The sequence below is a fragment of the Octodon degus genome, unplaced genomic scaffold (assembly GCF_000260255.1).
Source record: "Octodon degus isolate 3935 unplaced genomic scaffold, OctDeg1.0 scaffold00014, whole genome shotgun sequence".
NCBI classification, from domain to species: domain Eukaryota; kingdom Metazoa; phylum Chordata; class Mammalia; order Rodentia; family Octodontidae; genus Octodon; species Octodon degus.
In genome coordinates this window covers 27,071,263-27,088,761 of record NW_004524590.1, presented here as the reverse complement: position 1 = coordinate 27,088,761, position 17,499 = coordinate 27,071,263, and the positions used below count along the sequence as shown (strand labels likewise).

Genomic DNA, 17,499 nt, shown 5'->3' with positions numbered 1-17,499 from the left:
TATTTCAAAAGTCAGGTTATTGCACACACCTGATTTGCTGTCTGCCCCTTGGCACATTTTCAAATCATGAAATACGAAATGTGCATGTCTGCTGGAGCAGGAAAGGCCAAGGAAACCTGTCACATCAATATCTTTCCTTTACTCGCCCAGGTAACAGGCCTTAGCTGTTCTTTCACCGTGCAAGTCATGCCATGAGGAAGGTTAGGAATGTATATATCACAGCTTTCTGTTCAAATGTAAACTCCAGTTTGTGCTTTTAGAGTACGTCATGTCGGCCCTTCTGGATTTTGGACCTGTTTTGGTCCCAGTGCTTTGCATCTAGCTGCTTGTACCTTCTGGAATGGCAATATTTTTCTTTATGCCATTGAATGTTGGAAGTGTTTATCTTTTCAATTGTACAGGGGCGCACAGTTAAGAGTTTGCTTTAGATCTTGGAGACTTGGGACTTGTCTTTTCAGCAATCTGAAACTGTGAGGACTTTGGCAGCTCTTAGAGATGGACTAAAATGCATTTTTGCATAAAGTGATGTTCACGGGTCTTGGGGGGTGTGTTGTCTAGGGGCAAAATGCCATTGTTCTAATGTAATGCAATGTTCAAGTTGTAAAATGCTAATAAGCATGTCTATGTACCTGGAAACTGGTTTAAAGAAATGTCTGGTTGCCAAGTTAACAGTGGGTACATTATACTGTGTCAACTTGGAAGTTTAGAAGTTTAAATAAGTGACTCAGCAGAGCGAGGATTTTCAGTTTGTAAACATCGTTGTCCTGTGCAAGAGGAGGGCATGGACGTTGTGTGGGTTTACACCCTCAGCACAGGCAGGGCAACTTGTTTATAAATAAGGAGGGGAGAAAGGCTGTCAGAAGCCTCAACTTCTGCTCTTTCCTTTGTTCTTTGCTGTTTTCTGTTGCCACAAAGTCCTGCTCTCTGCCATGTGCCACTCTGCCTGGGAACCAGCAGAGTATAGACTGAAACCGCCACAAACTGTGAGCGAGCTAAATAAACTTTTCCTTCCCTAATTTCAGGTGTTGGGTATTTTGTGCCAGCAATGAGTAAAAAGTAACAGAGTACAAGAGGAGCAATTTATTAAATTTTTGATTCCGTAAGACACCGATAACCATAATATTCTATACATTTTGTAAAGCTAGAAAAAGGGAGTTTCAAAGGTTTCCCCATAAACATGTGATAAAATGGCACTAATATACTTAACCTGAGCTACATATTTTATAACATACACATGCATTGAAATATCTATCACATCATACCATTGATGCATACAGTTTTTGTTTATATTGATCAGTTAAAAGAAACTTAAAAATGGTAATATATAATATGCAACCATTATTATTTGGAACTTTGATATGATGATAATATTCTCCCTGGATTTAGGGATTTTTTTTCTTGTCTTTTATATAATTACATAGCAAAAAAACAAAGAAACTAAATATAATGATATATTATTTAACTTTATATAACAGATAATTCTTTAAAAGTGCTTTCTATTTGACTGCTTTTCCTAGAGTTTGCTACTTTAACAAACACCCACTTTAATAAATTAATTAATTAGTCTTTTTGTTTTAAAGAGAAAAAAAAACAAAGAAAACAATGATACAGAATTTCAAAAGAGATATTAAGAAACTGACACATTTTATTATGTTGCACATTGTTATCTTCAAAGTAGTTGCCCAGATACAAGATACAAGCATGAGAAGTTGATTAAGTAATGTAAATAGAAACCATTAGTTGAATGGACTAGTAGAAATTAGTAGTAGAAGTTTCTTCGCTATCTTGTACATATATTTTCACCTCTTTCTTTTACCCTTTCCCCCACCTCAGCTGTTCTTTCCTATTGAGAAGTTACTTTCCCTGTAACAATATCTATGGTACGTTTTGGATTCACTCATTCAGTTTCTTACAGGAGGGAAAGAGTACAATGTTTTCACATGTAAGTCTGATTTATTTCACTTATGTGTGTAGTCTCTAGTTGCATCCATTTACCTGTAAAAACATGATATCTCTCCTTCTTTGTAGCTGAGTGGTACTCCATTATATAAAGATACCACACTTTTATTCATTCCTGAGTTGATGGGTATTTAGATTATTTCCAAGATTTCATTATTACAAATTGTGTTACTGTAAATGTGAGTACACATATATCATTATGCTACGATTTTAATTCTTCTGGGAAAATACCCAGAAGAAGAATAGCTGGGCAAAAGGGGAAATCAAATCCTAGTTTTTTGAGGAATCTCCGCAGTGATTATACAAGGCTACACTCCCACCAACAGTGGAGAAGCGTTCCTTTTTTCCCCAACCCCCTGCAGCATTTAGTATTGGCTGACTTCTTGATGATAGCCATTCTTTCTGAGGGGAGGTGGAATTTCAGTATTGTTTCAATTTGCATTTAGTGAATAGCCGATGATGTTGAACATTTTTTCATACATTTATTTGCCATTTGTATGTCTTTATATGAGAAGTGTGTACTTATCTTAGATGTCCATACTTGTACTAGGTCTTTGAATATGGGAGCCTGATTTCTTTAAGCTCTTTATATATTCTACACAGAAGTCCTTTGTCTGAGGGATAGTTGGCTACAATTTTTTTCCAATCTGTTCATGCTGATGATTTCTTTTGTAGTGTATGGAATTATTTCAATTTCTTTGCATTTACTTAGGCATGTTGTAGGCAATTTTGTTTCATTTGTGTTGACTACTATTTTTTCATTGATGCCTATTAGTCCTCTATTGATTTACTTTGCATCATCTTGCACCTTCCTAAAATGTTATTTCCTGTTTCTTGTTATTTTAAAGTGATCCTTCTATTTGTGATTGCTAGCCACAATACTGTCTTCCAGGCCTGAATGTCTACCTTCAGTTTTGTTCAAGTGGGTTTTGCCAGTTTTCAATGGAAGTTTTAATTTCCTGGATATCTTTTTGAATCTGTTTCATGCAATTCTAATTCTTTCTTATATAGTTCATACAATATTTCCATCATTTTCCTGTGTTCTATTTTTATCTATGTCTTTAAATATGTTGAACAAGTATTTCATTATTATTGTCATTTATTTTCTTACCTAAGAGATTATTTCTGGTCTGATATACTCTATAGCATTATACAGTCATTTCTTTACTTCAGTTGCTATCATTTCAGAAACGTCACGCATGTGTCTTCCAATGGATTCCATGCCAGGACCTCCTGGACTAGTTATGGATTTGCTCTAGGACTTAGATTACATTTTTCTACTTTGTCTTGTCATTTTCTATTTAATGTTTTTGTTTTCTTTTCTGTGATGATACTTGTGAGTTTTTATAGTAGGTAACTATACTACTAACATCAAGGATTCTCTAGGAAAAGTCTTTTCTACATGGATGTCTTCTTTTCTACAGAGATATTTGCTGTATTTGTGCCAAGATCAAACCTTCCCAATTATGTAAGAGCGGCATGTTAATATCTGTTTGGCTAAACCCTCAGTCTTTTGGTGTAGATTGTGATGACATTTTACTGCATACCTTCCCTGTGTTGCTACAGAGGAATAACACTTGATTATGATATATGCCATCCTAGCTAAAGTAGAGCAATTGGCAATAACAAGCATCAAGAACAGTTTAGAAGCTGACAGGCTACGATAACTTGATTTTGTACTTTAGGAAAAAGGAGCAAATTTTATATTTATATAATAAAAGTGATCATAATTTAGGAATTTGTATGCCTTTCATTTCCCCTAGGTATAGTGGATTATCTCATGGTGGGAAGATGGTGTGTGCAAGACAAAGATAACTAGAAAAGAAGTTGTCTTAGTTACTCTTCTTCATTGTTGGGACAAATACTTGACACTCCAAAATTAGGGAAGGAAAGGTTTACTTAGCTTGCTGTTATTGGAGATTTCACTCCATACTGAGCTGGCTCCCAGGCAAAGTGGCACATGCACAGAGAAACCTTTCATGGCAGCTACAAAGAGCAGAGAGCAAGGGAGTGGCAGCTCAGGCAACTAGCCCTTCGTCACATTGTAGTGGTAGTTACCTGCCCCATGACAAGTGCAGCATCCACAGCCACAATAATCAATCACAAACTCCAGAAACCTCCCCTTGACTGCATGAGGCTTTGGGAGGACACCTAGACACAAACCATAACAGAAGTAGAAGGAGAACTGAGGAAAAAGGATGGCCACACAAATTTGGAAACTAGAAAAGGGGTAGAAAAGAAAGAATAAAGGAGTATTGCTGGAATTATCTGTACTTGATCTCTGAATTGGGAGGATTAAATTAGGATAAGATAAAGAAAAAAATGAGGAAAAAGAAAGCAAGAAAAAGAGAATAGGATAAACCTAAGATAAAAAAATATATCCATATGGAAAGGCATGACCTCAGCAGCCTGCTTCTATACTGTGTGACTTTCTCCCTAAGCACTACCCTGGTTCACTTAAGTTAACACCTGTTGGCTCATATTTCTGACTTTTCCATCTTTCTGGTCTCCCCTGTCCAGTGTATGTCCTAGCCCAGGTCTTACTGTGAGGCTGTAGTTCCCCTGGTGGCCTGGTCCAGTAGTATAGGGGAGAGGCCAGGCACCTGTGTTTCTGAGGTGGACCCAGTTGCTAAATCCACTTTTTTTTTTCTTTTTGGCACAGGATTTTCCTATGGAGGAAGGCCATGAAATTACTTGTAGCCCAGGGTGGTCTCAAACTCATAGCAACCCAGGTGCCTTGGCATTCTGAGTGGTGGGATTATAGATTATCCTGGGCCATACTCCCTATTTTTAGACTACTATATAAACTTGCTTATAACTATAAAGCTTGTTTCTTGTTAGTTATTTATGTTTGAACACATCAATAAAATTACATCTGTCAATTTTCAGTCTATTATCTGATCCCAAATTTATTTTGTAATGTTCTTGCAAGAGGATTAGATTCATTAATAAACAACTACACTAATTTGAAAATAAAAAGAAAATTTAAAACTCTAAAATTAATTTTGAAAAAAATCTTTTTTATTTTAACACTAGGAATGTAGTGAAATCATTGAGATAAATGTAGACAAAATACTCTAAGATTTATTGTATAAAAAATCAAAATTAGACATTAAATTTATATTATTGCTATGTAAAATATAATAACCACATTTTATCTTCATTCCATTACACAATATCCACAACTTGCATTAAATTCTTATGACATGTAAAGTATTAGCATAGAATATCAATGTGACAAGAAAATCTGAATTATTTTTGTTTTTAAAATGTTCAACTTGCTCTGCAAATTTAAAATTATAAGGGAGAAAGTAAAGAAGGAAAAAGGGAGCAAGGAAGACTGGAAAGAAGGAAGAAAAGCAGACAGAAAAAAAAATGATATGGGTTACTGAAAGAAAAATACAAAAACTTGAAAGGAAAAATAAGAAATAGAAAAGTTGAGGGAAAGACCAATCAGAGGTTAAAACATGAGAGACTACACGTGAGGGCAATATGCAACAAAGACTGAAAGGCTCGTTAGTCTTCATTAGAAATGAGAAACTTGAAATCAGATGAATTGATCCAAGACCCTTTGTTAAGTGGGGAATTTTGATTTAAAATGGGACCTGCCTCATTACAAAATTTACTCTTGATATGAAGGTCACTTATACTGGCATTTTATTTTAGACAATTTTTCATTTAACTGATTGAATTAATGTATGTTTAAATTCAAATTTTTTGGTTTACTTATGAAACTAGTTTCCATGTCAATGTATTCACCAAACACCTTGAAAACTGATTTTTTGTTACAAAAAATAACAATTTCAAAGTTTGTTGCATTCTGACATGAGAACTAAATGGTACACAATTTATACGATTAAATGAAGTAAATCTATTTATGTCTAGATTGCTAGAATCTAATTACGCAATTGTAAATAGAAGAATTAATAATTGCACTAAAGAAATTCAGAATAAAAATTTACTTTATATAAAATAGTTTGCATAATGCATTCTCAACACTTTCAGAGAAATATACTAGCGCAGAGCATGTTCCTGTGAGTGGTGTCATACATAGGTCAGAGAGCCAAGCATGGAACTTTCCATGTGCTTGTATGGACATTCATGTGTTCAACAGTGCCTTCTCTGTTTCTTTGTTCGTTTAATAAGAATCAAGCATATTTATTTATTAGTTATATATATATATATATATATATATATTAATAGATCTCTACTTTTAAGAAAATTATACTCAAATACTATTATAGACAAATTCATATTTAGGTATGTATGGATGCATATAGAAATACATACAAGAAGATAATAAATGTATCTGTGATTGTAAGCTGCTCAGATGACTAGATAAACTTGTAACAGACCTCAGAGTTGCAATTTTCTCTATAATGTAGAAACACTTCATAGCACTTTAGATTTGTTGAAGACCCTTACACCATCAATTTCAAGACCACTGCCTGCATAAAACTTAGACTTCTAAGTCTAGGAAAATGAATATAACACTTGGATTAGAAAAGAAATGGTTGCTGGAGGGAACATTTTGATGTAAGTTTTCAGGTTGTTCCTGCCCATAACATTTTTCTATAGACAATACATAAATCTGGTGTTTTGTGACTAATTAGCACTTAAGTGAAATGAACAAATTGTTAATTCATACTAAAGCTGAACGACCAATTGTTTATTTTATGTAAGACTATCTCATTTACCTTTTTATTACTTGTTTTGTTTTTAAACAATTAAAACTACAAAAAAAATTGCGAAAGTACAAGTCCTGCATGTTGAGAGAGGTTCAACTGTAGTACACAAGGAGTTGAAAGTGACACAGTTGGTCAGTTCTACAACGCTGGTATGTTATCCGTGGAGGATTGTGGCACTGTAAGGAAAATATGTGTTTCCATGATGGATTCATTTCCCAATAGTAGCAACTATCAATTTAAAAAGTAGCTAACCAGGGGCCAGCCAGATAGCTCAGTGAACTAAAGCTCCTGCTTAGGCAGGTTAAGTAATCTGGTTCAATCCTTCGCATGCCATGCCAGACCCACCCACAGGGAGTGCTGAGGTGGTGATGGAAACAGGGCATGGTGGTGTGCACCTGCAATCCCAGCGTTTGGGAGACTAAAAACTGGAGGATCACTATGAGTCTGATCTGTGTAGTGAGACCCTGTAGGCCCTGTACTAAATTCAATTAAGAAAAAGTGGCTAACCACACTAAATCAGTGCATGGACCCTGTTATGTAAAGTGAATTGGAAATGAGACACTTGAAATTATATATCTTGCTTAAGATGCATGTGTAAAACACTGTAATAATATCTTCTAATACCCCACTGCTGCCTAAACTTCGCACTTACTCGACAGTTATGGTAACATGTTGCAGACAGCAACACAACTGGAACAGTGTTATAACTGCAGTCCGATATGCCAGAACTCCCCATCAGAATTTCAGGTTTGATCACCTCCCACCTTAAAAGTTCTAAGAGTCATGAAGGATCCTTATTGCGTCCTCAGAGAAAAATTAAAAAAATCTGTAGTGTCTAATCTTTGTCCAAAACAAGATGAATTGAGATCTCAAGGTAGTTTCTCTGCAGAGCACTAAGGATGAAGATAGTCTCCTCCTTAAATTTTATGTCTCAAAACAATTTTGGAATTAGCCATTTATCATGGAAATTTTCCACCAGTACTGCAGCACACATTTTCTTCCCACCTTTCACTCCAGATTTGTAACTCCCATTTCTGACTCAATATCCTCTTTTCCTTCTTCAAATGTACCCACAATATTACTTATTACTAATTTCAGGATTATTTTTTCTCGTTAGCTGTTGCATGTAAGGTACTCATTTAAGTAGATTTAGCCTATTTATTCTAAGACTACTTTTCCAATCTTCTTTAAAGTAAAATATCCTGGATAATATTCACATGGCGAAAAGTTTTCATCAGTAAAATTTCATTTCCTATACATATATTTGTCAGTATTAATAGTGTAGTAGCCATTTCTGCATAAGTACACTGTGTAGAATTTTATATTAAAATATTTCTATCTTTTTATGACCAGAATATATTTATTGAGGGAAAGCAATCTCCTGTCCGAGAGAGGGACAGGAGGGGGGCCCAAGCGGGTTGCCCTCAAAATATTTGTCTTAACAAACTTAAATTTTCTTTCGTACATCACATTTGTTAAACCACGGTTTATCCTTTCCATTATGTCTCTACAATAATAAGTCATTTTATAAAATTCACTTTAATGATTTTATTTCATTAATGGCTAACTCTTCAATGGAAACGTCTCATAAAATTTAACTTGCCTAAGATAAATATTATTGAATAAGTGATTCTGTTATTTCTTTATCAACTCCTACTTTATTTTTCAGAAGGCAAGACCTCTAAATGACCAGAATTTCCTCATATTAAAATAGATTAATGTTAGCTTAATCTTTACAGTGGTAATTAATGCTAAAATACAATGTCAACTTTAAAATTGGGGGCTGGGGCGATAGCTCAGTAGAATAAGCACCTTCCTGGCAAGCGCAGTGTCCTTAGTTCAATCCCAATAAAATAAAAATAAAATTGGTATTATGATAAATTTTGATAGCGTTGAATCAAGTATATATATTGCATCAAACAGAAATTTAAGATATTAAGCTTTTTTCAGAAAATCATGCAATGTAATTCATATCTATTTAAAGTGACAATCAAATTTGGTTAACAATAATAAAAAGCAGAAGTTACAGCACTGAGAAATTTATGGCAAAAAATCCACAAAAAAATAAATCAGCAAATTAAGAATATATAAATTGTGTAAATTTAACATTGTATTAAATGAGTCATCATTAAGATATATATATATATATATATATCTTATATATACACTAAAATTACATATATACTAATTTTATGTGTTTGATACAAGGTCTTCCTATGTAGCTCAGACTCATAGTGATCCTCCTGTTTCAGCCTCCCCAACGTAAGGATTATAGGCATGAGCCACTATGCCTGGCCTTGGTGGTTGGCTTGGTGGGCCCAGGGTGAGGCCAGCACAGCAAGTCGTACTGGGGATCAAACCCCTGTACTTATGCTTGCCTAGGTAGGCACTTAGACTGCTGAGCTATTTCTGCAGCCCTGTTATTTTTAGATTTTAGATGAGCCTATAAATGACAGGTCTAATGATATATTAAGACACATCTATCTGTGCAGTATGTTACTCCACCTCAAAATGCAAATTTGTTATCAAGAAGGGTTTTTTTTAATAACATTTAATGATACGTTCCTCACTCTCGCTACCAGGGACAGATTGTCCGGCATTACTGCTCACACCTCTGATCTGATGTGATAATTCCTCGACTTCTGCTACTCAAAAAAGTGTTGAGGGCTGGTGATAGATAGCGCAGAAGCACAAGTGCCTGCCCGGCAAGCACAGGGTCCTAAATTTGATTTCCAGTACCAAGAACTAAAGGTGTTGATTTTTTATTTGATTTCCTTAAAGTGGTTTTTGATCTCTGCATTTAAAGCTTGTTAATGGCCTGAGCATGAAAAATAAACAAAAATATGTCTTCCTACTGCTACAGTGAATCAAAAAGACAATGGAATTATAGCTAATGTATGATAAGATGATATTACATTTTATTTCAACTACTTATTAGTTGTATTTATTTGGGCAAATTATGTGAATGTATTCTTCATTTCATACGCTGGATACGTTTCTATCCATGGAATTGTCTGAATATGTCGTGTGAAATTTCAGCGAATATTAATTTAACTTCATGCAAAATTATAGGCAAGAGTGAGACACATTGTAAAAATAGAGTATCTTTGTACATAAAGAAGTTTCCTCTAAACATGTTTTGAAATAACAGATGAAAATTTTATTTTTAAGATAAGATAGAACATTTGCATGTCTAAATATTTCTTCCCAAACACAAGGAACAATTTTACATTTTGCCATGCCGCTGTACCTGGAGAGGACATAATATGTTCCGGAAACTGCTTAGAGGGTAAAGCGTCTCAGTAAGGAGTATCATGTAACTACAGTCTCATTCTCAACATCAAAAGAGTACAATTGGGGCTGGTGAGATGGCTCAGAGGTCTAAAGCACCTACTTAGAACAAGCTTAGCAAAGCACAAGGGACCACGGTTCAATCCCCCAGCACCACATGCCAGCCAGCCCACCCCCTGGTGGGCTGAGCGGGCCCACACACACACACACACACGCACACACACACATAAATAAATATTAAAAAAAAGAGTACAATTGGTGGAATTCATAGAAATATTTCTGAAGTGACTTATTTATTCCTTTTTATCATTACTGAACAAAAATGCTTTTGTGTAAGTGATATATAACCTTCAATTATATGTTAATTTGTAAATTTTATTAAATAACACCTGAGAGCACTTAATTATGCACGACACTTTGCTCAAGTTTTCTAAGGCTTGCCTCACCTCTTGGCACGAATATGTTTTCGTTCATGAAGAAAGAACAGAGTACATTAAAAGATTTTGCTTTACAAACATTGCTCCCGTCATTGTTAGAGGTACATCCTTGCTCACAAATATAGCAGGACAAATTCAATTCCAAGGAGTTAGGCATTCGTTGCACTCATGTATTTCACTGTAATTGGAAAGTTCCTACGACCTTTAAATTTGATGAGAAGAAAAAGAGGACATTAAGCTCGTTATTTTATCTTAAAGTCTACCAAAATCCAGTGACTCTAAATCATATTTCTATAAAAAATGGCAGAAATAGTTTATATAAATTGATCATTTTTTAGTGAAAGACAGTATCTAAAGATTTTAACATATATTCAGTATTTTTATGAAATTTACAATTTCTTGATAAGACTCACAGTATTACTTCAAAACTATCATTATTTTGAACACTTTCATTATAAGTTTTAACACTTGTGTCATTAAATGTGATAAATTCCGTGTTAAATACTATATTTTATTCTCGTACATGCCAAAGTGATTTTGATATTCTGAAATTGTTTATTGTGTTTCCTTGCACTGTTGTCTTTACAGTGGATATTCACTTTTGGCACCAAAAATTATAATTTCAATAAAGAAATCATAACTATATAATAATTACATATACTCTAAAGGACATGTTAAGATAACTTGCCATATTTTCATATGGTTATATGAAAATAAAAATTGATTTTGAAAACACTTAAAATATCTCACTCAGCTTTTCATATTCTATGGACAGGTTCTGCTTAGGGTATTTAATCTTTGGTACAATCATGCTGGGTATATTTTATTATTCTATTTTTTTTCTTTTTTGGCAGAACTGGGGATTGAACTCAGGCTCTCGCGCTTGCCAAGCAAGCACTTATTCCACTTAGTGGTCTCCCTGGCCACTATTTTATTATTCTTATACAAAGAATAAAAATGGCAGAATAATATCTGATATAAGAAAGATATTTCTGATGTATAACTTAATATTTCTTGAAATATGATCTGTGAACTTCTTCCATCAGACTAACCTTGCCAAAATTCAAATTCCTGGTCACAATCCCAACATGCTTTGTGAAAGTATTCTCACTTGATAACCCAGAACCTTAGTATTAACAAATTTTGGTTCAATGATAATTATTCTCATATTCACATAAAGAAATATCATAAAATGTACTGTACTAAAGAGTACTTTATGCATTCAAGTATTATGGGAGGTAGAATAATACAACATTTTTAAAAACTTTAGCGGTAATTTTTCACCTCAAAGTCAGTGTCTTAAGAAAGAAGGGGAAAAGTTAAAGACTGTTAAACCAGGGACGTCTTATAAGAAAGCTATTGGCTGCATTCAAATGCTAGAAACATTACCTTCAGCTGATGATTATAGAAAAAAGGGTACATGATTTGATTAGACCAGCAATAATTTATCTGTGTATCTATAATCTAATAATATGAGCCAGTGGGATAAGTCAGTGGACTATCTGCTTGCATAGGCAAGTGCAAGGACTGGGGTTCGATTTCAGGAATGATATGCTGTGCTGGCCCTGCCCCCTAGCTTGCTGAGCTGGCCACTAAATCCACACCCCTATAATCCCAGCACTGGGGAGGCTGAAAACAGGAGGATCACTAGGAGTGTGAGATGTGTAGTGAGACCTTGTACCAAATGCATTAAATAAATAAATAATCCAATAATATTTAGTTATAATTTTAGAAAGTTTTAAAATATTCAATATAGCATAGTGATAACATAAAGTAGATTTTTATTCTTCTAAACTTCAGAATGGAGAAAGAATGCAGTATAATTTTAAAATAAAGGCTACAAAGATGTTTGTGATGCTGAGTGGAAAGAAATACAGTGCTTGAGAACATCATGCTGAAAGAACTTGAAGAGAGTTGATCCTGGGTAAGCACAGGGAGCAGTGCATTGCAGGAGCACAGATTAAGTGTGACCAGAGGATGGGCTGAGAATTACGGCTGAGAAATATTGGGGGGCAGATGAGAGGGAGAGGGAGATCATAGTCAGCACTAGTGTGCACATAACTCATGCGGACTGGGCAGGAAATTTTGACGACTTGCAGACATTCCATTTGGTGAATATTCTTCATTAATGGCTTTGATCATTGTAGTCTACTCAGAACATGAAGATTTATGAAATTTTATAAAGATGGTGAGAATATTTGGTCTTAAATCAACCATTGGAAGAAAAACTTGTGGAGCAGCAAATGCTTTAAATTGTAATTTTGTAAGGTAGGCAGTGAAAATAATGATTTCTACTTGATTTAATATCTCTAAAGAGATAATTTTTTAAGGCTGGAAGAAATGCAGGGCAGTGGAACATATTTTATCTTTGGTCATAAAATATTATTTTTTAAGTAGTAGAAGTATTGCAAAGAGATTATTAGTTGATTAAGACATGTAACTGTTAAAATTATCTCTCCAGCTAAATCATTGATAGCTATTTTCAGTATGTAATAATTAAAATATTCCCTGAAGATTAGAAATTAAACGTGTCTGTACAGTTTAAGAGAAGAGGATTATGATCATTGACAGATGACTTCTTTCATGTGTCTTGAAGACTGGGTAATAAGCTATTGATAAATTAGGAAATTATGCTACACTGTTAAACAATACTATTTGTTCTACTTAAAAATTTCTCAGTTTGGAATAAGAATCACCCTATCTTTACCTTCTTTGCTGTTCATAGCTCTAAAGATATATTTTTCCTAATGCCCTAAAGTATTTAAAATATATGATACTTATTTTAGAATGTGATCTGATCAGTTAGCATTAAGTGCTCCTGTTCCACTTCCTGACATTGAAGCACTTTAAGGTAAAGATGAACTCCAGAGCTTCAGATCTCTTGCAGCACTGTAAAATATCCCTGGTCATTGCTTTAAGGTGAATACCAATGTACTGCTTCAAAGGAGGTAATGAAAGAGCACATTGTGATATTATAATAACTCTATATAATTGTACACATTTAGCTTTGCATACAGCAACCAACTACATAAATAAGTTATTGAGAAATCATTAGTAATTTCTCATTAGAGCCCTTAAGACATTCTCAGTGGGCATGCTTGACAGATGGAAGCTATGTGAAACACAAGGGTTTTGCATCGCCAGAATCACTGCAAAAACATATCTGAAAAAAATTCTCAAGCATTTCTTTCTGTGCTCTTCTGTAGATTATGTCAAAAGTTAGAATCTGTGAAAAGTCATGACATTGTTTCCAGATATTCATCTGGAATACACACCAATTAGGATTAGAAAGTGTTTTTTAAAATAACTTTTTCATGATTAATTTTATCCTAATTAGGTAAAAGTGTGCTTTTCTTTCCATTACCTCAAGAAGAAGTACTATAAGTAAATCATTAAGACAGAGAAATACATTTTAAGTCAAGCTCTATGACCATTTATCTGTTTTAATGATTTACTTATCCTACATATACATATAATATACAAAAAATTATATCACAGGCAAGCCTTTTATGAATAACTGGTCAAAAATTTGGCTAATGCTTGGGTAATCACCTAAAGCAAAATATAAATAACAGTATTAATTTTCATTTAAATCATGCTCCATATTCATGGTTTTATAATTTATCATTACTAATCAAATAACTTTACTCTGTAGAAACATAGCTGTCAATTATGCTGAAGTTACTATGTGCTTTTACAAAACAGTTCTGTATTCATGACTTGAATTTGTCAGTATGATGATTTCATGGTGTTTGCCCATGTTTCGGGAGAGCCAATACTGCCTTTATTAGAATCAAAAATAATGCACATTGTATCATTGAAGGTTAGTTCAGAAAATAGCTTCAACTGTCTGAATTGGCTGTGACAGAATTGACACAAACCTTGAAATTGTGGTTATTTAGTTTGGCCCACTGTGCCCACAGAGATCCTCTTGGAATAGTTCTGGAAGCTGTCCCTTTATTGTTTACAACTATTCTTGATATGGTGATATTTGACAGTCGTTTTAAATAAGAACTGAGGCCAATTAAATTGTTTCCCTGTGGATTCTCTTTGTCACATTCACAGAAGTGTCTGTGTTAGCCAGTGACATTGTTTAAATGCAGCTACAGATGCTCCAAAATTTATTTTACTCAATCACCTAATGATATGGTTATGATTATTTTCAAAGGATTGAATTGAATGAGGTCTATTATTTGTATACTTTACTAGATTTTTCATGAGAATATACTCATGTCTGTAAAAAGAAAGAACTTCTCTCAGTAAAAACATGGGTACTTTCTCTTGACTTCATGCTTATTGACATGATTTGTGTAGGAAAACAAGAAATCTGTGGCTCAAACCATGACACAAATGACCACTTGCTGGGTAGCAGTTAATTCGTCTTTGGACTTTGATTCATGAGAAAAACAAAATGTGGAAATTTGATCCATGAAAGATTTTCTAAGTGGTTGCTTATAAACCTCATTAATTTGTAAATTCATTTGCAATTCTTAACCTTGATTTCAATACTGGTATTAAATGTGCCATTTTAAGTGGAATCGTAACAAAGAAATAGCGATAAAGCTAAACTCTAAGAAGTATTTCAACAAATATACAATTGAAGTCACCCTCAACATACTGACAATACACAGGAAATTAGCAGAGTTAGCTATGGAATATTTATGGATCTGTGATAACTGTCTGCTTTATAATTTTATTTAAAATTCCTACATTAGACTCCAGAGTTTTGTCATCCGCTAACCTGTGCTGTTACTGTTTGGATCTTTCCAGATGCTCTGCCAACTGGTCAGGCACACAGTGTGAGAGGCCAGCTCCAAAGAGCAGCAAGTCTGGCCACGTCAGCACAAGTAAGTTCCTCAGGATCATATTTTATGTGGTCTATGCAGCAGAGAATTTTTCTTTTCAGTTTATGTCATTACTGAGACTTAGTAAATCTTCAGGGAATCATAGAAGAAATGCTTCTCTATTGGAAAGCTTTTGAAATGTGAGTGTTATTTTCTGATGTGATGTGACAGGAGTAAGCAGTTATGTCTTCTTCTAGAAAGCAACGCAACTTGGGAAGTTTTCAGAAAACAGCTTCAAACCCAGCATTAACTTTGGTTGGGAAGTGGCCATCAAACACAGTGGATTACAATGAATAAGAAAATAATCTGGAAAGAAAAATACTCCCATTTTCATTAGATTACAGAGTGTAGATTATCAAATTTTAAAAGTATAGACTCTAGATTATAAAATTTTATAGATTTCCACCACTTCAAACAAATATATGGTCCCAGTATCCAACTGCATCATGCCTCATTTCTCTGAGCACCTGACCTCTGTTCTTGCATTTTTTCCTATAGCTCTGCTTCATAAACCCTTCTCTTATCACCTAGAAACAAAAACAAATTTGCATTTCAGTGTGTTCTCACAAAAAGACTTCATTGGCTAGTTTTAAAAAAAGAAAATTAAATTATCCTGCATTTTTTTTTTGTGTGTGTGTGTGTGGTACCAGGGATTGAACTCAGGACATTGTGCTATTAAGATATTTATCAACTTTGTACAATGCCTGCGTTTTGAGCAGGTGTACTCTTAGGATAGGCTAATCTCCATTATCATTGTGTTTCCATATTTTTTGACAACTAAAAAATATTATGAATTTAAAAAATAAAAGTCTTCAATAATGTTTACTCATTTACATATATCATTTATCATACCATGAATGGAGATAATTTTAAAGGTTTGTAACATATATCAAGTTAATGCAAATATTCCTTAGAATTAAAAATAATATCTTTGACTAATAAATACTTCAGCAGTTTTTTCTATTCCATCTGCAAATACATCAAAAAGCCAAACAAATAAAATACATCTTCAGAATTTTTTTAAAAGGAAAGATACTAACAAAGTTTAAGGTGTATGATTTTTGTAACCTTGAAAAAAGCTCCAGTATTTCATGATCTACATATTTGTTGTCCTTATTTCCAAACAGTTTCTAATTGCTTTACAATACTGTCCCACTTTGCAAAACTTAGAGATAGTTTTGAGTAGTAAGTATGAGCACTATGCCTGGGGATTAATATTGTAATTTAAAAAGCAAGGTAACATTTAGTCCTGGGGCATCTTGCATATTCTCATATTAGGTGCAGGAAGGGGGCAGACCAAAAGGTAAGCACAGGCACACACTTGTAGGCCAGCGTGCTGAGCTTTGGGGAATTAGATTAGTAACCATTTTGTAAGGCAAAATAGCTGTCCTAATTTGATTTGGAAACTGGAGATACAAAGAGAAAAAGCATTCTTTCTCCTTTCTCTTCTCAGGACATAAACAACAAAATAATTTCATTAGCAATAATTTTAGCAGTATACTAATTTAATATTATTTTAAAAACAATCTACAGAAAGCAACGAAAAATAAAATTGTATTTAAAGATATCAATCTAAGATCAGCCTGAATGTATAAATTGGAAATGTGAAGATTAGAGCTTTAGCCTTTCTTTATGTTGATCTCTACGTTACCTAATAAAATAATTTAGAAAGTCAAAAACAGTTTTGCTTGTTTGTAAAACTCAGACAAAAAAAGAGAAAACTGAATACATATCTTTTAATTTTCTAAGATTACGTAATTTCGATCCTTTCAGGGAACATTTGGTGCTCAGAAAATATTTTGGAGGAAAGTGATCAAGATAATTTTTGAAGGGTGGGCTCACCAAGCACTTGCATGGGAAATAACTTCTGTAAGAGGAAAAGATGTTAATTACATGCCACACTTATAAAAGAAAGGATATCACATGAAAGCATGATAGTTATGGGTTGCAAGAAGTTACAACATTGTTTTCAAAGATTCTTAGGCTTCTCTCATCATTGATTTAAAGACATTAGATTTAATGAAAGTATTGATGCATATTCAAAGGGCTATTGGCTAGGCACTTGTCCAATTATCACAGACTAGAGCAAAGTTGATCAAAAATGACTCTATTAGAAAATGCTTATCATAGGGCAATTCTGCTTAAAGGTACTTGCCATAGTTTTATAGTTGTGCGGATGTTATTTTCTGATAGATGGTATTTTGGGTTCTGTATGCCTATGTAGATGTCTTTCCCCATTTTTGGAAACTCAAGAGGCCCTGCTGTCCCTAGATCCCAGAC

At 34.0% G+C, this 17,499-nt stretch overlaps 1 protein-coding gene across 1 annotated transcript in view; it reads left to right on the top strand.

The window, feature by feature from the left end:
* Positions 1 to 17,499, top strand: part of LOC101574580 (low-density lipoprotein receptor-related protein 1B) — a gene marked incomplete at its 5' end in the record, with an annotated part of 229,660 nt that overhangs the window by 201,888 nt on the left and 10,273 nt on the right. The window contains one exon of the mRNA XM_004626417.1: positions 15,146 to 15,222. Coding sequence (XP_004626474.1) covers positions 15,146 to 15,222 — 77 coding nt within the window. The remainder of the gene's footprint in view (positions 1 to 15,145; positions 15,223 to 17,499) is intronic.